Source organism: Bos indicus x Bos taurus, chromosome 11, assembly GCF_003369695.1.
Source record: "Bos indicus x Bos taurus breed Angus x Brahman F1 hybrid chromosome 11, Bos_hybrid_MaternalHap_v2.0, whole genome shotgun sequence".
Lineage (NCBI taxonomy): Eukaryota > Metazoa > Chordata > Mammalia > Artiodactyla > Bovidae > Bos > Bos indicus x Bos taurus.
The window spans coordinates 49,236,157-49,261,249 of NC_040086.1; the positions used below are offsets into that span (position 1 = coordinate 49,236,157).

At 52.0% G+C, this 25,093-nt stretch overlaps 2 protein-coding genes across 7 annotated transcripts in view; one reads left to right on the plus strand and one right to left on the minus strand.

The window, feature by feature from the left end:
• The first annotated feature begins 1,182 nt into the window (after positions 1 to 1,182).
• Positions 1,183 to 19,223, plus strand: CAPG (capping actin protein, gelsolin like). 3 transcript variants are annotated; one of them, XM_027555554.1, is made up of 10 exons: positions 1,183 to 1,198; positions 11,073 to 11,108; positions 11,270 to 11,442; positions 11,547 to 11,701; positions 11,918 to 12,085; positions 13,876 to 14,025; positions 14,340 to 14,432; positions 15,343 to 15,475; positions 17,901 to 17,989; positions 19,049 to 19,223. In XM_027555554.1, the coding sequence occupies exons 2-10, from the start codon at positions 11,086 to 11,088 to the stop codon at positions 19,112 to 19,114; spliced, it is 1,050 nt and encodes a 349-aa protein (XP_027411355.1). In that variant the 5' UTR covers positions 1,183 to 1,198; positions 11,073 to 11,085; the 3' UTR covers positions 19,115 to 19,223. The 3 variants fall into 3 exon arrangements, with proteins under 3 accessions (XP_027411355.1, XP_027411354.1, XP_027411353.1); XM_027555553.1 differs by lacking the exon at positions 1,183 to 1,198 and adding an exon at positions 1,254 to 1,329; XM_027555552.1 differs by lacking the exon at positions 1,183 to 1,198 and adding an exon at positions 4,199 to 4,345.
• A 2,735-nt stretch (positions 19,224 to 21,958) lies between these two features.
• ELMOD3 (ELMO domain containing 3) overlaps positions 21,959 to 25,093 on the minus strand; it is a 33,559-nt gene continuing 30,424 nt past the window's right edge. For 3 of the 4 annotated variants that reach the window (XM_027555557.1, XM_027555558.1, XM_027555559.1), the window contains 3 exons: positions 23,733 to 23,809; positions 23,324 to 23,451; positions 21,959 to 22,850 (listed from right to left, as the gene is read on the minus strand). In XM_027555557.1, the coding sequence (XP_027411358.1) occupies positions 22,648 to 22,850; positions 23,324 to 23,451; positions 23,733 to 23,809 (408 nt within the window). In that variant the 3' untranslated portion in view covers positions 21,959 to 22,647. The remainder of the gene's footprint in view (positions 22,851 to 23,323; positions 23,452 to 23,732; positions 23,810 to 25,093) is intronic. The other variant, XM_027555560.1, reaches the window with a different exon arrangement.

Genomic DNA, 25,093 nt, shown 5'->3' on the forward strand with positions numbered 1-25,093 from the left:
CCCTTGGACAGCAAGGAGATCAAACCAGTCTGTCCTAAAGGAGATCAATCCTGAGTATTCATTGGAAGGACTGATGCTAAAGCTGAAACTCTAATACTTTGGCCACCTAATGCAAAGAACTCACTCATTTGAAAAGACCCTGATGCTGGGAAAGACTGAAGGTGGGAGGAGAAGGGGGTGAAAAAGTATGAGATGGTTGGATGGCATCACCGATTCAATGGACATGAGTTTGAGTAGGCTCTGGGAGTTGTTGATGGACAGGGAAGCCTAGCACGCTGCAGTCCATGGGGTCGCAAAGAGTTGGACACAACTGAGCGACTTAAACTGAACCAGACCCCATCAGTGGGCCTTGGAGAAAGTCATACTGGTTGTAATTTTCCAAGCTGCTTGAAAAAGTCCTCTTACTTCTGGGTCAAGGGGCCATGCCCTAATCCTGGTGCTTCTTGTCAGCTGACATCTTTCGAGGTTTGGCCTGCTGTGCATGGTTCTCTTCATTCAAAAGCCAATGTGGGAGTGTGGACTGTTGGTGGTTCACTTAAAGAAGACCTGACCTCCAAGTATGGACACTGGCTGGACTGTTTCCCTCTGAATAAAAGGAAGGGTGGGGTGTTATATCTCCTGCACCAGTTTGAAGCCACACTAGCCTGTATTAGAATCCTGGTTCTACTACTGAACTGGCAGTGTGACCCTGGACCTGTGACCCACCCTCTTTGAGCCTCTCAGAGGATTATCTATTAGGCAGCATAACCACAAATAGTTGTGAGGACTGAACGAGGTCGAGTTTAAAGCACCAAATACAGGGACTTCCCTGGCAGTGCAGTGGTTAAAACACTGAGCTTCTGCTACAGGGGTAATGGGTTCAGTCCCCGGTGGGAAAGTAAGATCCCAAATGCAGTGCGGGGCATTGGAGGGGGGGTGGGGGGAGGTGCGGTGTGTGTGTGGTGGAATAAATAAATAAAAGATTTTAAAGCATTGAGTACAAAGCAGGCACTAAAGGAGAAGTAGCTATTCCTGTTTAATCCAGCTCAAGGATCTAACAATTGAATCGGATGTGAACACCTTGCTCTGGCCAAGTTTACCACATAGTAAGGTTGTTAGTTTCCCTAATACCAGCCCAAATTCTCAGTCCCTCTCGGTGCCGAGCCTCCACCGGAGGGACGACTGCGAGGGGCCCGGCCCTCCCCTCTGACTCACTCGGGTAGGCGGGGAGGCTTCCAGCCTTTCACGTCGGGGACGGGGGCGGGGGCGAGGGCTGGGCTGGGGCCCGGGAGAAGAGGAGGGGAGGGCAGCAGAGACAGTGCCCAGAGCGAGCCAGCGGGGCGCAGACAGGCAAGTAGCGCTTGGGGTCTGACCAGCAGGCGCCTGAGTTCCCCCTGTAGGCTTCTGAGGGGCTCAGCCGGTCACGGGGCACCCTGCTCCCCCCTCTTTTCTTAGGGGTGCACCCGCGTGTCTAATCATCTCTCCTCCTTTCCCCTAAGGAGGGGCGGGAGGGAGCAGCCGTGCTAAAGGAATGTTTATTTTATTCCATTTGGGACCAACTGAGCATCTCTCACTGGGAGACCGGAGAGGGAGGAGAAATATGAGTTTGTTAAAAAGAAGTTTTAGTGTTTGGTTAGCAGATAATGTCAATAATAGCCTGTGTACTGTTAGAGTTCCAAGAGGCTTGAGACTCCTAAATTCTTTTAAAGGAACTGCTCTTTTGTTTTCTTGTTAGTTTGTTTCCTTGTTAGTTTGCAAAGCCTCCTCTGCCCTCCTCCGCGATGGGGCCACCTTTTTTTTCAGCCAGGTGAGGCTCCAGTGTAGCAAGAGAGCAGTGAGTTGGATTCATCCTTGTGCCCTTGGTCACTGCGGAGTCTAGAGCCCCAGAGCCACTCAGGTTCTGCACTGGTGCACACCGGAGTGGACCAGCCTTTCTAGGGCGGGGCTCCGGAAGGGCAACAATGGAAAGCCAAGCCCCAGGAGCGATCTGGGGTTTAACTTCCCATCTCTCTGCTAAATTGTGAACTGGGGGAGGAGGCAGGAGGATTGCTTCCAGAGATGCCCGGCACATGAACTGAGGTCCCGGGATAAATTCTCTGTTGGCCAGAGAAAGCCATCTAAGTTAATTGAGCATCTATTATTTGTTCAGTTGTTGCATAGTCGATCGGTTATGTCCGAATCTTTTGCGAATCCAAGGACTGCAGCCTGCCAGGCTTCTCTGTCCATGCTCCCAGGCAAGGATATTGGAGTGGATTGCCATTCCCTTCTCCAAGGGATCTTCCCGACCCAGGGATCCAACCTTCTTCTCCTGCAAGTCTCCTGCATTGCAGTCGGATTCTTTTACTACCGAGCCACCATCTCATTAATTACACCATCTCATTTAATCTGCTTGTTTATCTTCATGCCCATTTTACAGATAGGGCACAGGGAGGCTACAGAAAGTTAAGTCACTTGCAAGAGGAAGCAGTTGTGGTTCAGTCGTTCAGTCATATCTGACTCTGAGATTCCATGGACTGCAGCCTGCCAGGAAGACGAAGCAGAATCAATAGTAATCAAACTGTTCAGTCTTTCCATTACACCAGACCCTCTTCTTAAGGACCTGGAGACACTCAGGTACCAGCTAGAGTTTGTGTTCTTTGAAGAGAACATTTAACTTCTCATTTTGTTCCAGTCCAGAAATTCTAATGTGGATTGATTCTGTTCCACTGCCACTCCCTGGATGGGGCCCTGAAGGCTGAATCTTATCTCAATCTAGTCTGTTGATTAGCCCTGGGCCAAGCCTGGCGGGTATCTTGGGGAGACGGGCCAGAGTCCTGGGCTAAAAGGCCCTTGACTTCCTCCTGGAGCGTGTACAGATTCTAGCTGCATCCTCCCATATAGATTTAGGAGGGCATGGAAGCTTCTTCCCTTGCTCTACCTGCCTCTCCCTGTGTGATCGTGGACCAGTCACTTGTGCTCTCAGGGTCCCCCTAGCCTCCTCTGGAAAGCAAACAAGCAAGTTGGACAGACTAGCTCCAGGGCCTTATGATGTATTGAAGGCAAGATGGCGTCTGGGTAGAGTCAGAACCATGATTATTTTTATTGCTGTCCCTCAGAGCGCCTGAGGCTGAGAATGTGTGATAGTCAACACCTGGTGAATGAGCAGCTGAGCAAGGGTAGATGTGAGAGGCACCCAGCATGTGTGAGTGCGTGCTAAGTCATGTCCGTCTCTGTGCCACCCTGTGGACTGGAGCACAGCAGGCTCCTCTGTCCATGGGATTCTCCAGGCAAGAATACTGAAGTGGGCTGCTATGCCCTCCTCTAGGGGATATTCCCGACCCCACATCTCTTATGTCTCCAGCATTGGCAAGTGCATTCTTTACCACTAGCGCCACCTGGGAAGGCTTAGTGACCACAGGGCATTACAGACCCTTCATTATCCTAACTTGCACCCTTAGAATTACTATTGACTTGTTAGGAATTTGACCAGGGACCTAAGCACTCGGTTAAGAGAGATTCAGATTCAGTGCTTGTTCCCAATGTCTGCATGCATACTAAGTCGCTTCAGTCGTGTCCCATTCTGTGGGACCCCATGGACTGTAGTCTGCCAGGCTCCTCTGTCTATGGAATTCTCCAGGCAAGAATACTGGAGTGGGTTGCCATGCTCTCCTCCAGGGGATCTTCCCTACCCAGGGATTGAACCCACATCTCTTTTGTCTCCTGCACTGATGGATGGGTTCGTTACCACTAGGGCCACTTAGGAAACCAGCATGCAGGACATCGCAAAGTCTGTGTCACCCACCTCTGCCATTCCCTGGGAACTGAGCTTCAACAACTACAACAAAAGTCAAATGTAGTCATTCAGGCAAGGAGAAAGACAAGCCAGGGAGGAGGAAAAAGTGATGCCGAGGCAGTGACTCCACCCAGGAAATGTGACTAATTCAGCTGAAGCCAGGGCCAGGCAGTCATGCCTGCCCCAGGCTGGTAAGCGGGGGAATGTGGCCAGTCTCAGCTTTCCTGTGGTTTTTCTTGCAGGCCCCAGACTCAGGGCTGCTAGCCCTGGCCTGCTGCCGCTGGCGGAGGCCACTGTGATGGGGAGGCTTGGAGCTGGGGTGGGTTTCCAGCCTCTGGGCAGTGGCGGGGCGGGTCTCTGAAGAGCCAGCCTGGTCGCAGTGTTGCTTTCCTCTGTCAGGCCCTGCCTGGCTGCCCAGCACAGTCCACCCCTTCCTGTGGAGGACGGACCTCAGCACTAGCTGGGGCTGGAGCCCAGGGGTGGGGCTGATGGGTGGGGCCACCTGGAGGAAGAGCTGAGGGAAGTGAGAGACTGAGGTGGGGCTGGAGGAGCCTGAAAAGCAGAAGTAGGAGGAAGCAGAGCTGCTCGGAACAGGTGAAAGTGGGGAGGAAGGCCGAGGGAGATGGGGTGTGGGGTGGGCTGGCCGGGACCCTCTTAGGTGGGCAGATGAGGGCAGACACAGAGACTCACATTTCTGGAAGCTGCTTTGTCCAGGACTGGTGTGCCCCCTCCCCCAACACACACACAGACACTGCTGCCCTGTCCAGGCACTGGAGCCTTGTGGGTTCCCTGGGTGGGATAAGGGACGCCCGGACCAGGGATTGTCCTGGCTTGTGGAGAGGTGGTGTGTGATCTGCTACCAGAGGCCACCACACCGAGTGACCTGACCAGACTCCTGAAGGCCCTCAGCCAGCCCAGAGGTGCATTCAGCTTTGATGGTACTTGTTCCTAAGACGGGATGGTGGTGTGACAGCAGATGGGTGGGCTGGAATGGGGGAGGGGGCAGGCCTAGCATTTGAATTCAGACCAAACTATGCCTCAGGGTTCATTATTTTTGCAAACTTAAGAAGAACTCTGATGGGGATCTGGCCAGCTGCCTAGGGTAGGGTACGGGAAGGCAAAGGTGGAGCCCGGAAAGGGTGGGTCAGTCACGTGCATGGTCAGTCTTGTCTGACTCTTTGCGACCCCATGGACTGTAGCCGGCCAGGCTCCTCTGTCCATGGGATTTTCCAAGCAAGAATACTGAAGTGGGTTGTCATTTCCTACTCCAGATGATCCTCCAAACCCAGGGATTGAACCCGCGTCTCTTGCATCTCCTGCATTGGCAGGCGGTTTCTTTACCGCTGTGCCACCAGTTTGCACCTGGGAAAGGGTGGGAGTCCTGCTTGGTGTCTGGGGAGGGAGCACTGACTGAGGATCCCCAGGTGAGGCTTCTAGACCCTGCAGCTCCTGTGAAAGCCCAGGTTCTCAGCTGGGAATAGCTGGTGTCATCTTTAGTGTTGACACTCACCCCTGATTCTTTCTTGGGGAGTGGGGTAGGAGCTGTTGGCATTTCACACCTAAGGGCAAACGATGAAGGGACCTGTTGGGAATCAGTGGAATCGGAATCTGAGAAGGGTGCAGACAGCATCGAGCACCTGTCATCTTTACAGCTGACAGGCATTGCTGGAAAAGTCTGCATAATCAACTCCCCCACTCCCAGTGTGTCTTCAAAGGCCAGCTCCTTCCTAAGTCAGGACCTCGGGACAGCCAGCAGGGCACCCGTCCTCCCCTCCAACCCTGGCCCCTAATTTCTGCCTCCAGGGCTGCTCCTCCCTATTGAAATCCTGGGTTATCTCTTAGGCTCCATCTGGTCTAATCATTGGAGCTCAACAAGTGCAGTTAATCCTGAGTGCCTGCAGGCTACTGGGCACAGCCCAACGTTCCAGGCAAAATATGGTTCCTTCCTGAAAGGCCTTTATAGTCGAGTCGGGGAGACAGCCAGGCCTGTAACTCAGCATGCTGTGGCGGAGTGGGAAAAACTAAAAGGTTTTAACATAAGAAGTATAGAAGCGGCTCCCCTGTGAGGTGGTGAGTTCCCCACCAGGAAAGGTATTCAAGAAGAAATGGTGAGGGATGTAGGGATTTCTGTGCCGTGCTCATGTCTGGGTGTGTGTTGGGAGGCAGATCTGGAGTGTGTGTGTATGTGTGTGTGTGTGTGTTAGTCTTTCAGTTGTGTCCGACTCTTTGTGACCCCATGGACTGTAGTGCGCCAGGCTTCTCCGTCCATGGAATTCTCCAGATGAGAATACTAGAGTGGGTAGCCATTTCCTTCTCCAGGGGATCTACTGGATCCAGGGATCGAACCTGGGTGTCCTGCATTGCAGGCAGATTCTTTACTATCTGAGCCACAAGGAAACCCGAGTATTAAATAAAGCTCCTTCTAATGCTGACATCTGATTCTGTGATGTTCCGCACCTAGGGGAAGTTTTATGTGGTCTCCTGGAAGTGACGGTTTCCTGCTTCACAGCCCATCCTCTAGAGACCATGAGACTTGTGGGTTGTTCTTCATTTCTGGGCCCCTTCCCAATGCCGAGTTCCCAGCATAGACCTAGAATGGAACTGAATAGACCTTGTCATGGGCTGCTTGAGGAATGCAGAAGTGCTGGGCGTGTCCCCTGCTCTACCTGAGACACGGAGCTATCAGGTCATACTCTAAGACAGCCTGTGAGCGGGAAGAAGATGAGAACTCCCAGAGAAGGACAAAGCCACCAAATGATAGCTGAGGCTTGAAATGGGTCTGGATGAGTGGCAGGGCTTTGATGGTCCTCAGGGTTGAGGTTGGCACTAAGGAAGCTGAGGGGCTGTGGGCTTGGGCAGAGGGGTTGTGGGGAGAGGACGAGTGACAGGCCAGTGTCAGTGGGCGCTTGGTGGGGGCCAGGGAGCAGCGTTAGAGTCACCTGGAACTTCTCTGGCACTGATACTCCAGCTCCACCCTGGAGAGTCTGGTTTTAACTGGCCTGGACATGGGGATTTAAAAAAAAAAAAAAAACCCAAGTGACTCTAATATGCAGACAGATAGAGATGCTGTTCTGGACACAGTTAACTGGCAGAATGAGAACCACCTAGGACATAGTTCAAATGCCCATGGAATCAAGACCCATGGAATCAAGTCTCCAGGCCTGGGCTTCGAAGTTTTTGTAAGATCCTAACATAGTTCTTCTGCAATGCAGGAGCTGCAAGAGACATGGGTTCAATCCCTGGGTGGGGAGGATCCCCTGGAGGAGGGCATGGCAACCCACTCCAGTATTCTTGCCTGGAGAATCCCATGGACAGAGAAGCCTGGTGTGCTACCATCCATGGGGTCGCAGAGAGTCAAATGTGAATGAAGTGACTTAGCACACGCACTCGAAACGTAATTCTAATGGGTGGCCAGGCTAGAAAGCCAGAGGGATGAGGGCAGCCAGCCCCTCTCAACAAAATGCTGCGATGGCTCTTGGAGGCTGGCAGCCCCACGTATGGTCTGCCTGCTATTGAGTTATGGCCTGAGCTCTTAGCTCAGGAACAACAACAACAAAAAATAGCTGGCAATGAGCACGCCATTTCTGTCCCTGAGCTCTACCCACCCTGGCTTGTGCTTGGGGGCGGCCACCTCACCGCTTGGGGCCTGAGTCACAGGCTGAGCTGTCTGTTGCAGGGGATGTGGGCACAGCATGTGACCCTTTGTGGGATTGAGAATCATTGACGTTTCCTCCCCCAAACCTCCCCCTCACTGTCTGCCCCCCTCCCTTGGGGAAGTGTGATTCCAAAAATGTGCCTTTCCGTTGTGTTTTGAGTAGGGCTTCCCCGGTGGCTCAGTGGTAAAGAATCTGTCTGCCAGTACAGGAGCCTCAGGAGACGTGGCTTCCATCCCTGGATGGGGAAGATGCCCTGGAGTAGGAAATGGCAACCCACTCCAGTATTCTTGCCTGGAGAATCCCCATGGACTGAGAAGCCTGGTGGGCTAGAGTCCATGGGGCTGCAGAGTTGGACACGACTCAGTATGCACATACTATGTTGTAAATTAGGAAAGAAAAGCAAAGTCATTACTCACATGGTATTTTACACCCATGGCCACTGCTCCTATTTCTTTTTTTTTTCCTACTCAGACTCCACACCCTCTGCTCTCCCTAAAAGTTCTCTTTGTACTTCCTGCTTCCCCAGCCCCGCAAGAGTCTCCTAATGGTGACTTTCAACCCTGAAATTCTCCAGGTCCTTCTCTTGCACCACTGGGGCTCCCTGTTCAGTCGCACAGCATAAATTGTGTGACGGTTCTTGACTGTGAGCTCTGCATTTTCAGTCAAAGAAATCCTCTAGAATTGGGCACATAGGAGAGTGAGTGAAGCTATAGCTACTGCAGTTGCTAATTTTTAAAAAGATAACATTTTTAAAATTTTTTGTTTATGTTTTTATTGGCTACACTGGGTCCTTGTTGCTGCCTGCAGGCTCTCTCTAAGTTGCAGAGAGCTGGAGCTGCTCTCTAATTGCGATGCGCGGGCTTCTCTTGTTACGGAGCATGGGTTCTGGGGCGCTCAGTAATGGTCCTCCTGGGCTTTAGAGCGCAGTCTCAGTAGTTGGGTCCCACAGCCTTTGTTGCCCTGCGACATGTGAGATCTCCCTAGTCCAGGGATCGAACGTGTGTCGCCTGCAATGGCCAGCGGACTCTCAACCACTGGACCACCAGGGAAATCCAGAAGACAGTATTTTTTAAAATGCTTGCCTTGAGCATTTTTTTTCCTGAAATAACTTTTGTCCAAAAAGGTTGCTCTTACTGTCCTACAGAATAAAGATGATATTCATCATCCTGGTATTTGAGGGATGCTGGACATATAGAAGTGATAGCTAATGCCTGGGAATGGAGGAAATTCCCTAGGTAGGGAGTTTAGAATTTGAGAAAGCGCTAAGTCTAATGTTAGCTGTAGGTTTTTCTGTGTTTTTATTTCTGGGATTTTTTTGTTCAATTTTGGTAGATGCCTTTTATTAGGCTAAGGACATTCCCTTCTGGAACTTCCCTGGCAGTCTAATTGTTAAGACTGTGCTCCCATTGCAGGGATAAAATGGGTTAAGACTGGGCTTCCCTTGTGGCTCAGCTGGTAAAGAATTCGCCTGCAATGCGGGAGACCTGGGTTCAATCCCTGAGTTGGGAAGATCCCCTGGAGAAGGGAAAGGCTACCCACTCCAGTAGTCTGGCTTGGAGAATTCCATGGACTTGGAATTCCATGACCCCATGGACAGTCCATGGGGTCGCAAGAGTTGGACATGACTGAGCAACTTGCCCTTTCACTTCTTTCCCATTGTAGGGAGCATGGATTTGATCCCTGGCTGGGGAGCTAAGATCCCACGTGCCCCATGCTGCTAAGTCACTTCAGTCGTGTCCGACTCTGTGTGACCCCAGAGACGGCAGCCCACCAGGCTCCCCCGTCCCTGGGATTATCCAGGCAAGAACACTGGAGTGGCTTGCCATTTCCTTCTCCAATGCATGAAAGTGAAAAGTGAAAGTGAAGTTGCTCAGGTTGTCTACTTGAAAGTTATACAATCGTGTCCAACTCCTAGCGATCCCATGGACTGCAGTCCACCAGGCTCCTCCGTCCATAGGATTTTCCAGGCAAGAGTACTGGAGTGGGGTGCCATTGCCTTCTCCCACGTGCCCCATAGCATGGCCAGAAAAAGAGGAAATTCCCTTCTATTTCTCTTTTGCTGAAAGCTTTTTTTAAATCAAAAATGGATGTAGAATTTTTCTAAGTGGTTTGTTTTTATCTATAGAGATGATTTTATGTTTGTTTATATGGCTTGTCAATCGGGTGGATTACATTGATTTTCAGATGTTAAACCAACTTTGCATTTCTGGAGTAAACCCTGTTTAGTCATAATGTTTCACCTTTCTATATATTTCTGAATTCTATGTGCTAAAATTTTGTCAGGTTTTTTCTTGTGTTCATGAGGGATCTTGGTCTAATTTCCTTTTCTATAATATTTTTATCTGATTTTGTTACATCAGGAAAATGGTGGCAGCATGGGATGGATTATGAAGGATTGGCATGCCTTCCTTAAGTTTTTGGTAGAATTTATCTGAACTTGAAATTTGGGGGTGGGTAGTTTTTAAGTACCATTTCAGTTTCTTTTGGGATTCCCTAATAGTTCAGTTGGTAAAGAATCTGCCTGCAATTCAGGAGACCCCAGTTCGATTCCTGGGTCAGGAAGATCCACTGGAGAAGGGATAGGCTACCCACTCCAGTATTCTTGGGCTTCCCTTGTGACTCAGCTGGTAAAGAATCCGCCTGCAACTCGGGAGACTTGGGTTCAATCCCTGGGTTGGGAAAAGCCCCTGGAGAAGGGAAAGGCTATCCACTCCAGTATTCTGGCCTGGAGAATTCCATGGACTGTAAAGTCCATGGGGTCACAAAGAGTCGGACACGACTGAGTGACTTGCACTTTCACTTCCCGTTTCTTTAGTAGATATTAGAACCCTTCAAATAATCTATTTCTTCTTCTTTTTAAAAAAATATTTATTATTTGGCTGTGCTGAGTCTTAGTTGTGGCATGCGGAATCTTTAGTTTTGCATGTGGGATCTAGTTCCCTGACCAGGGATGGAACCGGGCTCCCTGTATAGGGAGCACAGAGCCTCAGCCACTGGACCACCAGGGAAGTCCCTCTAATTCTTGTTGAGTGAACTTGCATAATTTGTATCCTTCAAAGACTGCCCATTTTGTATAAGTTGTTGACTATATTGGCATAAAGTTTTTGTGATATTCTCTTTATCCTTTTAATACTTGTAGGATCTTTAGTGGTGTTCATCTCTCTTGTTTCTGTATTGGAAATTTGTGTCTTTTCTTTTACTTAATCAATGTGTCAAACGGGTCATCATTTTTTTTGATGTTTCCAAAACCCAGCTTCATTGATTCTCTCTATTTTTTTGGCTTCCTATCCATTGACTTTAAGTCATTGATTTTAGACTTTTCCAATATAAGCCGTTATTACTTAGAGAGGCATATCCCAGCCTCATGCAATGCCCAGAATTAGGACTCCTGTCTAGAAGCAGAAGAGGTCACAGCAAGGGGAAGACCCTGGCCCAAGGAGCCCAAGACCTGGCTTTCGCTAGCCACTCACTAGTCACTGTGTCACTTGGGACTTAGACTCTTTGAGCCTCAGTTTCTTTGCCTGAATAATGGAGGAATCTGCTTTTGGAGGTGAATTAGTTGAATAATGAAGCACTTGGCCTCTGGGAAGGACCTCCCCAGACCAACGTGAAGGCTGGTACTCATGACATTTGTAATCATAATGGCTTTGATTCTGTCTTTGCAGATCCAGAAACAGCATGTACTCACCCATCCCCCAGAGGTAGGCTGTGCGCCCCTTCCCCTTTCACCCTTCTCCTCTTCACTTCCAAGGGCAGCCCCTCCTCTCCCCCACACCGCAGTCCCCAGGCCTGCCCCAGGTCTCTCTGCTTGTCTCCACTGCATACGGGCCTCTGCCTTCACCAACCCTCTCCCCTCCCGCAGCGGCTCTCCGTTCCCACCGACCGTGAAGCTCCCTGGCCTGCACATATGGAGGGTGGAGAAGCTGAAGCCAGTGCCTGTGGCCCCTGAGAACTACGGCATTTTCTTCTCGGGAGACTCCTACCTGGTGCTGCACAATGGCCCGGAAGAGCTCTCCCACCTGCACCTGTGGATCGGTAAGGGAGGGAACTGGAAGGACTGGTGGGGGGTGGGGGTGGTGCTGGCCCAGGCAGGGGTCGGGGCTGGCCTAGGTCTCACCGGCAACCTCCCCTGACCCCAGGCCAGCAGTCGTCCCGGGACGAGCAGGGGGGCTGCGCCATATTGGCCGTGCACCTCAACACCCTGCTCGGAGAGCGGCCTGTGCAGCACCGAGAGTCACAGGGCAATGAGTCCGACCTCTTCATGAGCTACTTCCCCCACGGCCTCAAGTACCAGGTCAGAACCCACTGCCCACGCCCTCTCCTGTGCTTCTCCTTGAGCTCCTTCTTGCTGGTCGTGACCCTGCAAAAGGCGCAAGGCCACTCAGGGCTGGAGCCTCCTCCCACCCGGTTCCTGCTTGCCTGCTTTCCTTCCTGCCCAGTGGGAGGGGGCATGGGGTGCTGGTGGGAGGGGATGGGGGAGGCCCACTCAGGCTGGCCATCCGGGCTGCAGGAAGGCGGCGTGGAGTCGGCGTTTCACAAGACCTCCCCAGGAACCGCCCCAGCTGCCATCAAGAAACTCTACCAGGTGAAGGGCAAGAAGAACATTCGTGCCACTGAGCGGGTGCTGAGCTGGGACAGTTTCAACACAGGGGACTGCTTCATCCTGGATCTGGGCCAGGTAGGTGGGCAAGGCTGACTGAGCACCCACTCATGTTGCACTGTGTGTGTCTCTCTCTTTTTTATGCCTGTGCTGGATCTTAGCTGTGGCATCAGGGATCTAGTTCCCTGACCAGGAATCGAACCTGGGGCCCCCTGTTTTGGGAGCCTGGAGTCTTAACCATTGGACTGCCCAGGAAGTCACTGTGTTTTTTTTTTTTCTTTTCAGTCACACTGTGCACACAGCCTATAGGATCTTAGTTCCCCAACCAGGGATTGAAATGGGGGCCACAGCAGTGAAAGTGCTGAGTCCTAAGCACTGGACCACCGGGGAACTCCTTGGTGCTATTTTAAAGGGCAGGGACTAGGAAGCCAGAGCAGAGGGAAAGGGGCTGAGAAGCTGTAAGCCCATTCCAAGTGGGGGTCACTGTTGCTGTTAGAAGACATCCCTGTATTTGTTTGGACAGAAACCTCCCTCTGCTGTCTAGTCTTGGCCTCTAACACTGAGTCTACTCTCTAGTGCTCCTGGAACCTTTGAAGCTCTGAGTTAGCTGCCTCCCATCCCATGCGTTAATCAGTTCATTCATCTCTTCCCTTGGTGAATCTATGGCCCCCGCTCTGAGCCATCATGTGTGCATGCTAAGTCGCTTCAGTCGTGTCCAACTCTTTGTGACCCCATGAAGGACCCCAGGCTCCTCTGTCCATGGTATTCTCCAGGCAAGAATACTGGAGTTGGTTGCCATGCCCTTCTCCAGGGGATCTTCCTGACCCAAGGGTTGAACCCGCATCTCATATGTCTCCTGCATCGGCAGGCAGGTTCTTTACCACTAGCGCCACCTGGAGACCACAAGTTGCTGGCCCAGGGCAGGCAGCCAAGGCCAGGTCTATCACTGGCTGTATTTTAACCCATGACAGGATGTGATGAGGGTCCTCTTAGGAGCAGTGGGATGGGCTGGGGGAGCTTATGGCAGTGAGGAGCCTTCTAGGCCAAGCCACTGCCCCAGGAAAGTGCCACTTGACTAGACTAGGGGAAACGCCATTCCAGGGGAAGGTGATGGGTGAGCTGAGGCACTGAGTGGGAGAAGGGCACAGACATGCCTGTCGACAGCCAGGAAGGAGGCAGCCTGACTTGGACGCAGGGTGGGGACAGGACCAGTGGGAGTGGAAAGTGCTAAGAAGCTGCAACAGGGCAGGAGGAGATTGAGTCTTTGAGGGTCTGGACTGTACCTGTCGTGCTAAAGATTTGGAACAGGAAGAGGAACCTGGATGCTGTTTAGAAGGAGGACTGGAAGCATTGAGATGGAGGCAGGGGACCTTCTCAGTAGAGGTGATGAGGGCCATGCCTGGCGAGTGCGCAGAGGCATCTGACATTCTGGGCCCAGGGACGCCATTCACCTGTTCACCCATTCACTCTTTCATTCACTCATTCACCCAATTCATTCATGCAATAACTATTTATTCTGGGCCTAAAGATGTGCCTGTTTCTGTTTGGCACTGAGCATACAGCAGTGGGTCAGGTCATGCCAAACAAAACAAAACCCTCATGCCCTAATGAGGCTTACTTTCTAGTCAGGGAAAATACATTATAAATAAGATAAAGATGTTTCAATATATGACACAAGTGATGTGGAAAATAAAAGTCTGTGGGAGATGGGGGTGTGGGGCAGAGAAAGGCTCTCACAGAGACTGTCATTCCTGTCCCCAGAGGCCCTGCTTCCCTTGCTTTCTTGCTTGTCTTTGATCGTCTTGCCTCAGTTCTGCAGAGGACAGGATGCAAGTGGCTCTAACCGGAGCCTCCCCACTTCCTTCCAGAACATCTTTGCCTGGTGTGGTGCGAAGTCCAACATATTGGAGCGGAACAAGGCACGGGACCTGGCACTGGCCATCCGGGACAGCGAGCGGCAGGGCAAGGCCCACGTGGAGATCGTCACCGATGGGGAGGAGCCTGCCGACATGATACAGGTTGAGAGACATGGGGGTAGCAGGAGGGTGGCCTCTGCTTGAGGCCACCGAAGGAGGCAGTGATCACAGCAGGAGGGCTGTAAGGGCATCTGGGGCCCTGCTTAGGGCTTGGCTGGTTCATCAGGTGCCTTGGTGGGACTCCGAGTCAAGTACCCCTTGGGATGAAGGGACTGGTATCCAGGGACCGAGCCCTCTCCAGCTCTGCCTGGCGCCTTTGTGCAGACATGGGTGTGGGGGTGGGAGTGAGGGGGTGGTCCTGGGCATGATAGGTGCCCAGGAATCCCTGGAAATGTGGCCTGCCCTCGTCCCTGCAGGTCTTGGGTCCCAAGCCCTCTCTGAAGGAGGGTAACCCTGAGGAAGACCTCACAGCTGACCGGACAAACGCACAGGCCGCGGCTCTGTATAAGGTGGGTGTCCCGGGCCTGCCCTGGGACCAGGCGGGGGTGTGATCTTGATGCCTGTGGGGCTGAGAGAAGAGGAGAGGAGAAAGCAGCGGGCAGGTGGGGCCAGGTCCCAGGGTGGTTTATCAGGGCGTGGAGTGAGGGGAGGATGGGAAGTGAACGGATGCTCGGCCCTCCTGGGGAGGTGAATGTCACTTCCCTTCCAGCCCATTCTTAGATATGGAGGTTTGAAACAAGCCGATGCTGAGCTTTACTTTTTTTTTAATATCTATTTATTTATTATTTATTTGGCTGCGTTGGGCCTTAGTTGCAGCCACAGTCTTCTTTCTAGTTGTGGCACTTGGGCTTAGTTGTCCCATGGCATCTGGGATCTTAGTTCCCTAACCAGGGGTCGAACCTGCATCCCCTGCATTGCACACTGAAAAGAAGTGTTAGTTGCTCAGTCATGTCCAACTCTTTGCAACCCCGTGGACTGTAGCCCACCAGGCTCCTCTGTCCATGGCATTCTCCAGGCAAGAACACTGGAGTGGGGAGCCATTCCCGTCTCCAGGGGATCTTCCAGACCCAGGGACTGAACCCGGGTCTTCTCCATTGCAGGCAGATTCTTTACTGTCTGAGCCACCAGGGAAGTCCCTGAACTGTACCTTTTTTGAATTCTTTGCATTTACTTGTTAATTTGGAGTCTAATTAATTTCCACAGATTCAGGGGCTCTGGGAGGCAGTGATTGAGGCTGAAGTAGGGATGGGTGTTGTCTGGGATTTGCCTATCAGCTGTCAGTTCTTCCCCTACCTTCGGTCTGCTGTTCAGCCTGGGGTGGTGAGTGGGACCTCTACTGGAGGGACCTGCTCCTTGGTGGAGGTCAGAGCTTTGAACTGCGGGAAGGAGGGTGACATGGCACTGCCCACTCTCCCCCAGGTCTCTGACGCCACTGGACAGATGAACCTGACCAAGCTGGCTGATTCCAGCCCCTTCGCCCTCGAGCTGCTGATACCCGATGACTGCTTTGTGTTGGACAACGGACTCTGCGGCAAGATCTACATCTGGAAGGGTACGTGTAGCTTCTCCACACCAGCCTGAGGCCCCTGTGGTCACTCTAACCAGGAAGGCTTCCCACGAGAGGGCTCAGCCAGCCCATAGACACCTGGCTCAGCGAGCCTCCGTGGCTGATGGTTAATTCCTGGCAAGGGTTCTGCACCTTCAGCCCACCTCTGAATCGTCTGAGGGCCCTGTTAAGACCCAGAGTGAACCACACCCCTGAGACTCTCATTCTCGAGGTCTGGGTTTCCCAGGTGGTGCTAGTGATAAAGAACCCATCTGGCAATGCAGGAGACATAAGAGACGCAGCTTCAATCCCTGGATAGGGACGATCCCTTGGAGGAGGGTAACCCACTCCAGTGTTCTTGCCTGGAGAATTCTATGGACAGAGGGGCCTGACGGTCTACAGTCCATGGGATCGCGGAGAGTTGGACACTGAAGTGACTTAGCACACATGAGACTTTGCAGGCTCTGGGAACCATCTCTCGGGTTCCCAGGTCTTGCTGCTGACTTTGTGTTGAGGACCACTTGCCACAGAGCTCTCCTAGGCCTCAGTGCCACTGGGACCCCTGCTTCTGCCTGTCTGCCTTGACTGTGACCAATTCTAGATATGAAATCTCACCTTATGCACTGGGTAGCAAACTGGTAGGGCTCGTTTTTCCAAGAGGTTGTATTGGCTAGAAATGAAACACCCTTGGGCAGAAGCCTGCTTGCTAGATCAGACTCTAAAAATATTGTAACAAAGCTCTGAGTCTGTGAGTAATTCTCTGTGCTTGTCTTTTCTTGTTCTTTTTTTTCCCCCGCTGTGCTGGGTCTTTGTTGCTGCATGCCTTTCTCTAGTTGCGGTGAGCAGGGGCTTCCTCTTGGTTTGATGCTTGAGTTTCTCATTGTGGTGGCTTCTCTTGTGGAGCACAGGCTTTAGGTGGATAGGCTTCAGTAGTTGCAGCTCGTGCTTGTGGCGCATGGGTTTGCTCTGAGGCATATGGAACCTTCCCAGAGCAGGGATCAAACCTGTGTCCCCTGCATTGGCAGATGGATTCTCATCCACTGGAACACCAGGGAAGTTCTGTGTCTTTTCTTGTTCTTGAATGTGTCTCAACTGCCCAGATTATAAACCTCTTGAATGAAATCACATTGTCTCTAGTGCCTTGATGAGATAGCATTTGCTCAGTATAGCATTTGCTCAGTAAATATTTGTGACATGAACCAGGACCAGGAGAACTTTCCAGCTAGGAGGATGGAGAAGTGTTAGGTGTTGTAACTTGGCAGCTATTAGGCATCACACTCTTGCCTCAGGGAAGGCCCAGGAGTGGCAAGCTACAAGGCAGGTTTCTAAGAGGTGAGGAGGACGGTGGTAGGGGGTGGGGAGGATTGTGTTGCTGGGGCTGCCTTTGCATGCCAGGCTTCCCTGTCCTTCACTGTCTCCAGAAGTTTGCTCAAACTGATGTCCATTGAGTCAGTGATGCCATCTAACCATCTCATCCTCTTCCTGCCCTTAGTCTTTGCTAGCATCAGCGTCTTCTGATGAATCATCTCTTTGCATGAGGTGGCCAAAGTATTGGAGCTTTAGCTTCAGCATCATTCCTTCCAAAGAATATTCAGGGTTGATTTCCTTTAGGATTAACCAGTTTGATCTGGTTTGGAAGTGTCTTTAGCCCCAAGCAAAGAATGGAGAAACCAGTGGGAGAAACAGGAAACTTAGGAGCTGGGAAGAGAAGCATCAGGCAATCACAGAGGAAGGATACAGCACATTAATCTCAGATATATTGTGGCTAATTAGAGTTTTAATAGCCTGGCTGAAGAGCCAACCACAGTTGACAACATTGTTTCCTTGGAAAAATTCCTCCAGGTGGTGCAGGGTTTGGTTAAAGGCGAGAAGGGAGGGCACTGCTGTTCCTTTTTACTGACTCTCAGTTGGTATAACCATTAGGCTGATGTTGGCATCTAGCTTTATGGGAGTAAGATTGCAGTCAATCATGCCCTTTTTTTCTGTCCAATTTAATTTTGCAAGAAAGGCTTGATAACAGTACAGTTGACAGACTCAAAAGGCGGGGGGCCCTGGAAAGGGAGAGAGGGGCCTGAGTGTCTCATGCGAGGGCGACATTAGTTCTCCCTGAATATCCCTGGGGCCCTGGCCCGAGCAGAATGATGATTGGAGCGGGCAGAGGGCAGTTTTCATCTGGAGCTGTGAGTTGGGAGAGGCTGACTTCTCACTGAGCCCCCTCAGGGTGTTCTTAGGACCAGGAGGCCAGCTATTCTGTGGGTGTGTGAGCTCAGTTGCTCAGTTATGCCTGGCTCTTTGTGACCCCATGGACTGTGTAGCCCACTGGGGTCCTCTGTCCATGGAATCTGGACCTCCTTAAATCTCCTCGAGACAAATGGGATGCGGGCTAGAGAGGGTCCCTGCTCTTTTAAAATTTATCCTCCTTATGATCCAGGGCGCAAAGCTAATGAGAAGGAGAGGCAGGCGGCCCTCCAAGTGGCGGAGGACTTTATCACCCGCATGCGGTATGCCCCAAACACTCAGGTGAGGAGCCCTCCCTGTGCCAGCACACCCTCTTCCTAGACTCTTCCCTGGGCCCCTGCCCCTTGCTTGGACTGGACAAGAAGGGTGAGAAAGCCCCGGGCACAGTCAGGAGCAGTCAGGCCTCCCCTCCTGGAAACACCCAGTGGGAAGGCCCTTCTCAGTCCTTCAGAGTTTTACAGTACATGTTATTTTCTTTTTTTTTTTTTTTAAACTTGTTAATGTACTTTTTTAAAAAAGATTTTTTAAATTTGTTTTTAATTGGAGGCTAATTGCTTTTCAGTGTTGTGTTGTTTCTGCCGTATGACAATGTGAATCAGCCCTAAGTATATGTCCCCGCTCTCTGGAATCTCCCTCCCACCCTCTGCCCTGCACCCCCCGCCCCCCGCCCCCACCCTGCACTCCTTCCTGCCCCTCTAGGTTGTCACAGAGCCCAGGCTGAGCTCCCTGGGTTATACAGTGACTTCCCACCAGCTATTTTTACACGTGGTAGTATATGTATGTCAATGCTACTCTCTCAATTTGTCCCAGCCTCTCCTGTCCCTGCTGTGTCCACAAGTCTGCTCTCTCTGTCTGCATCTCTGTTCCTGCTCTATAAATAGATTCATCAATATAATTTTTCTAGATTCCATATATGTGTTATTATACCACATTTGTTTTTCTCTGACTCACTTCACCCTGTATAACAGGCTCTAGTTTCATCCACCTCACTAGCACTGATTCAAATGCATTCCCTTTCATGACTGAGTAATATTCCACAATCCGTGTTTTTTTCTAAGAGGATGATGGGCAGCGCTCCCCTGGGAGTCCAGCTAGCCGGATGTGCCTCTGGATGACTCATGTGGCTCCTCTGGGCCATGGATTCTAGCTAGTTCTGCCCTTCTCACTGTTTTCTCAGCCCATGTCCCTGTAATCTTTCTTGTCTCTTGGCTTACCTGGAAGAGCATCACTGGCTGGAAGGCCTGTAGACTCAAGCCTGGTGCCCAGCACCCTCCTCCCTGGCTCTGGAAGAGGCAGAGGTGGCAGCCTTGTGAGCCAGACTCTCCCCTGCCATCCCTACAGGTGGAGATTCTGCCCCAGGGCCGCGAGAGTGCCATCTTCAAGCAATTCTTCAAGGACTGGAAGTGAGGGTGGGCATCTCCCTGCCCCTACCTCCTACCCACTTGCTCCTCCTCTGACCTTCTGGTCAGTGCTGAGGTGCCCCTGCCCATGATCAATAAAGGAGACCAGTACTTTTCTTGCTGTTTGCCTGCATTGCCTGCCCTGGGCTAATACTCCCTGCCACACTAGTCACCCAGCTGTGCCCCATGCTGGGCGGAGTAGATGTGTTCTACGTGTGCTAAGTCACTTCAGTCGTGTATGACTCTGTGACCCCTATGGACTGTAGCCGATGAGGCTTCTCTGTCCATGGGATTCTCCAGACAAGAACACTGAAGTGTGTTGCCACTTCCTTCTCCAGATCTTCCCAACCTAGGAATTGAACCTGCATCTCCTGTTGTCTCCTGCATTGGCAGGCAGGTTCTTTACAACTAGCGCCACCTGGTGGCAATTCCACAGCCTGTGAGAGGCCAGAGATGGCTTTGCAGAGGGGCCAGCTCCTGAAGGGGCCAGGTGCTCCCAGTGGGCCTGGCTGGCACTACTGCAAACCCAATAGGGAGATGGCATGGGGCCAGGGCTGGGATCACTTTCAGCCCGAGGTTCAGTCTCACATTCCCGACTGGGGGCAGGTTGTGGCAGCGGGTGAGCGCCTCCACCCAAGCTGGAATTTCCTCAGATGCTCCAGTGAACCGCTGCCAGGCAGCTTCCAAATGATGTATGTTCACCAAGCAAGAGCATAGCTCTTCACATCCATACAGGAGGTCAGCTTGTCATGTCCTAAGTACACTGCATGGGCTCAGGGCCACGTGGGGTCATGGGAATAGCACCAGACTAACGTCAAGGAGGGTTGTGGGTTCAGGTTCTCACCTGGCTCTCTTTGAGCCTGGGCAAGTTGCTTTTCCTCATCCAGGTCCTAGGGGTTTTTTTGGGGGGGCGAGGCGGGGGCATGCTGCACAGCATGTGGGATCTTAGTTCTCTGACCAGGGATCGAACCCACACCCACCCCTCGCGATGGAAGTCTGCAGTCTTAACCACTGGACTACCAGGGAAGCTTCCCTAGTTCGTTCTCTTGTGTGCTGGGGTGGTGACTGGAATAGCAGAGAAACTAGGGGGCTAAATAGCGGGAGAATGGAGTAACCCCAAAACAGTCCCACCCTGGGGTGTGACCGCTGGGTAAGCCCGGACTGGACAAACCGGAGTCCTAGAGGCTTGGCAGGGCTGCAGCCGTCCTGACCCAGGGTCACTGCAGGCCCTCAGAGCTGTCTGGCTTTAAGCCCTGACACACTGGATCTTCCATCTGAAACAGAGTGGTGGTGGTAGTAGTAGTGTTAGTCACTACTACTGTTAGTGTTAGTCACTCAGTTGTGCCCGACTCTTTGGGACCCCATGGACTGCAGTCCACCGGGTTCCTCTGCCCATAGAATTCTCCAAGCTAGAATACTGGAGTGGGTTGCCATTTCCTTCTCCAGGGAATCTTCTTGACCCAGGAATCGAACCTGGGACTCCTGTATTGCAGGCAGATTCTTTACCATCTGAGCCACCAGGGAAGCCTATCCCAAACAGAAATTCTGATCAATTTCATCTTAGTGGTATTGTGCTGAGAAGCATAGAAAAATCAGCTCTTTGCATATCCCCCTCGTTCTCCAACTTTCTCGCCACACAGAGACATCCCGGCGATCACTGGATAGCCTATGCAAAGAGCACGTGCCAGGGGTGAATTTTCAAAGGGGAAAGAGGGATGTTTCCCCTAGAAACTGACATTTTTAGCATTGTAAAGCATTTTGGGTCTCTCATGAAAAGCCTTGGAAGGTTTTTCCTAAGAAAAATGCACAGATTTAAGATTTTTGTTATCTATTTTCAGAGGGTTTAGGCATCCCTCCACAACCACAGAATTCTGTCCATCCACAGAATTGCAGCTTAATCCCTGGACAGTTGTTGCTAATGTCTCCAGGTCCTAAGCTGTATGGAGAGCATCCACTGGCAGTAACACAGAATAGGCTTCTGCAGGGGCCACTGGGCTCCCCTCCAGCCAGAGGCTCCCTTGGGCTGGTCCCTGCTGTGCCATGGGCTGAGCACTAACGGTCCAGGTCTGTTGAGTTGGCCTCCAGGTCTCAGAGCAAGGGAATGGAATCTGCAGGAATCACTGAACTTGACATTCCACAGTTGGCATGGGGTGGGGGGAGGGTTACATTCTAAGCCCACCAGGCCCAGTAATCTCTCTGCTGCCATTTCTGCTGGTCAGGACCAAGGAGGAGGGCACAGGATTAGTTCAGGTCAGGCAAAGACTACACAAAGCAAACAGCAGATCCTTTACCAGCCCTACCCTTGAGGCATCCTGCTGACAGGGGTTCCTTCCATACTTGGGTGGCCGTCTGTCATCTTCACCTTTGTGATGGGTCCCCCTGCACCCGGTCAGACTTGGAGATGCCTGCGGGGGCTGGACAGCTATCTTCCATGACTCTACTTGGGGGAGGTCAGAGAATAGGAGAGAAGCCAGGTGGGACTCTTGCCTGGCCCATTCCCTAGCTCCAAAGCCCTGGAGGCCCCTTTGCGAGTGAAAAGCGACAAGTAGCTTCCCCAGAAGCAAATGCAGGAAAAACCGTGTGTGGATGCCTCGTAACAGTCACCCTTAAGAACAGCCAGGGCCACCTCGACCAATGGCTAGTGTGCAGAGTCTCTGGGTCTGTAAGTGCAGCCGGATGAGGCTGGACGGACTGTGAATTCGGCAGGAGTGTGGCCAGGGCACAGTGGCCTCTCCTGGGGCCTGTGACCGGTGCCAACAACAACCGGCTAGAGTGCTTGGCTCTAACGGGGAACCCTGGGATAACGGCCACAGGACGGTGCAAAGTGTGTCTGGAAGGAAAACACTTGAGATCCTAAACCTAGAATTATTTTATTCAAAAACTGCTGGTGTGTGAATTTCCTCCTTCCTTCAACCAGGCCAGAAAACCAGCCCTGATGGGACATGTGCAGCCTCCATGGGGGGAGCCCAGCTGCGGGTCTGGTTCCCTATCACAAACAGTGGGAGGAGGCATGGGGAGAGATGAGGGTTGGGTGAGCGCCAGACCAGAAAAGGCAAGCACTCTCTGGCTCACACCACCCCCTGTCGGCTGCTGCCGCGACTACCCTCTCCCTTCACATTCTAACTACTCAGCCCCCGTCTGGTCCCTGTCCTGTGGACCCCAAGGCCTGAAAGACCCACTGCCAGGTTTTGGCGCTTCTACTTGGGAGCATCTTTGATGCAGGACTGTGTGGAATATGCATATGGGTCCTCCCACCTGATGATCCATTCGCTGTCACTGATATTACCTGGAATCCGACTATGGAAGCTGTCGCCCAACTAGTAATACAGCAAAGTTCTTGCCCTGAAAGCAGGGCTCCAGAGAGTGAGTCTAATCTAATGGCTCTTGATGTCTCAAGCAGGTGAGGGCCCTTGGCTCCACCCACCAGCCCCAGGGGCTTCCTACATCCCCTCCAGTAGCACCGGAAGGGGTGAAGCCCAGCCAGGGTCCGCCCTCTGAAAGCCCCTCCAAGGCTTCCTGGCTGGTGGCCACTGGGGTTGATCAGATCAGCCACGTGCCTTCGGACAAGTGTGATGGCAGGTCACACACGCCTGTGAAAGTGAGATCCTTGGAGTGAGGGGCTTGTGGCCCAGAGCACTTCTGTGTCCCCAACAGGGAGGCCTGTCCCTTTGACACTCCAGCCAAGTAGGTCTCCAGGGTTTTGAGCAGCCGTCTGGGGCTCTTCTTGGCCGACATCTCCAAATCTGGAACAGAGAGGATTGGGGAACAGAAGGCTGGGGGACGGGGCTCCGGGATGCACAACCCAGAGGCTCTGGAGAGAAGGGGGAAGGGGTTTTCTGAGATGGAGAGCTCACCAGAGAGGGGAACCAAGACACCAGACTTGGGCACAGGGGCCACATACTCTACCCTGTCCGGACAATCTCAATTTTGAATAGTCAGTCTAACTGAGCCAAAAGTTGGGCCCATCTTTTGATTCAGAAAATACGGTAACCAGAGGTATTTGGCCAGAAAGGGAAGAGAGCAGCAGGCTCCCAAGGGTGGGATGATGGAGACTTGGGATGATGGAGACTTGGGGAAGCTGAAACTTGAAAAGGTATGAATGGGAACTGGGGGTAAGGGAAGCCGGCCAAAACCAGTCGATCAACCACCCTGGAGTCCCTGAACCCAGGGACACTAGGAGTGCAGGAGCTAGGCACCCTGAGAAGAGCGAGCGCACCCTTGAGGACAAAGCCTGAGTCTGAGATGGTCTTGTGCTGTGTCCTCCAGACGTGTGCGAGGCGGAGGAAGGTGGCGGCATAGAAGCTGTTCACCACGGGGATCACTTTCTGCTGCCGGTTACATTCCCTGCAGGACAAGGATGGGCACGCGCTCAGCAGTGGACAGACACCTGAGGGTGCCTTCACCCTGTCCCCCGGGGAGCCCTTCCCGGGGCAGCCTTCACATCTGAGGTCAGGGTTGAGGAGGAGGGATGGGTTGGGAGGCTGGTGCAGGGGTAGTCTGTCCAGGTTCCCCGGAGCCAGAAGGTTTTGAAGAGAGCTGGGGGGATAAGATGGTGGGGGGATGAGGTGGTCGGGTGAGGGAACCAGGCTCTGACAGCCAGGGCAGTGAGCAGCGTGAAGACTCACCTGGAGAGACACTCCTCTCTTAAGGCCTGGATGGCGATACGCGTGATATTCACAGACATCAAACAGAAGGGGAATTGCTGGAATGGATGGGGTACCAGGTCAGTGGCATTCCAGGCTCTCAGCTTCTGTGCTTCCTGTTGCCCATAATCTAGTCTGGCCCTCGGGAGATGACAACAATCACAGCCAGAGGCAAACAGCTGGCATTATTAATGCTTACACTTAATCTTCACCATAATATTCCCATTTTACAGATGAGGAAACTGAGGCCTAATGATCTTAAGTAACTTTCCTAAAGCACTGAACCAGGATTCCTACTGAGGTCAATGCACTCCAAAGCTGGTGCACAAACCTCTGTGCTAGTTCTCAGCCTCTTCAACATCGCACCCCACCAGCTCTCCTTGGCCTTCATCAGACCCGTCCTGTGTGCTGCCTGTGGCCCACATCACCCCCTGGGGTTGGATGGACATAGGAGGGATGAGGTGCAGTTATCTAACCAACTCTGTAGGTTCTTAAAATCTCTTCTCCCTTCTGTAGGCTTCCGGTTATTTGACTGCTCATAAGCTCTTCACCCAAAAGCTGACAGAGAAAGTACAAGTAGGCAGAGAGTCAGCCTTGACTTGGGGTGCACCCCGACTCTTGGTAACACACAGGCCTGGGAACGGGCTGTGCAGGTCACACTCCTGAGATGGGCAGCCAGGGCCCACCAGAGTGCTTCACCAAAAAGGTCCTCGGAATCCTCCGTGGAGTTCACATGAATGCTGTATTTTTAGAGTGGCCACTTCCTATTCTTTTATAAAAGATTAAAAAAAAATTTCTTTTATTTTTGGCTATGCTGGGTCTTCACTGCTATGTGGGCTTTTCTCTAGTTAGAGCATGTGGGGGCTACTCTCTAGTTGCACTACATGGGCTTCTCATTGCAGTGGCTTATGGAAGAGCATGGAGCTCTCAGCATGCGGGCTTCAGTAGCTGCAGCACATGCGCTCGGCTGTTGCAGCTCCCGGGCTCTGGAGCACAGGCTTATAGTTGTGCTGCACAGGCTTAGTTGCTGCACAGCATACAGGATCTTCCTGGACCAGGGATCGAACCTGTATCTCTTGCATTGGCTGGTGGATTCTTTACCACTGAGCCACCAGGGAAGCCCCTTTCCTATTCTTTAACAACAAAAACCCAACCAAATGAAAAGGGGCTTTTCCCAGAGGATTTGCAAATATTACATGTTAGTTTCTGCCATAGTACCCATACAAGGACGTTGGCTGAGAGCAACACGTAGACCAGTGTGTCCCTTAGTTTAGAATGAGAACCAAAATCTACATATTCTATCTGCTTCCTCAAAAAAGAAAATCTGTTACATTATGATGTAG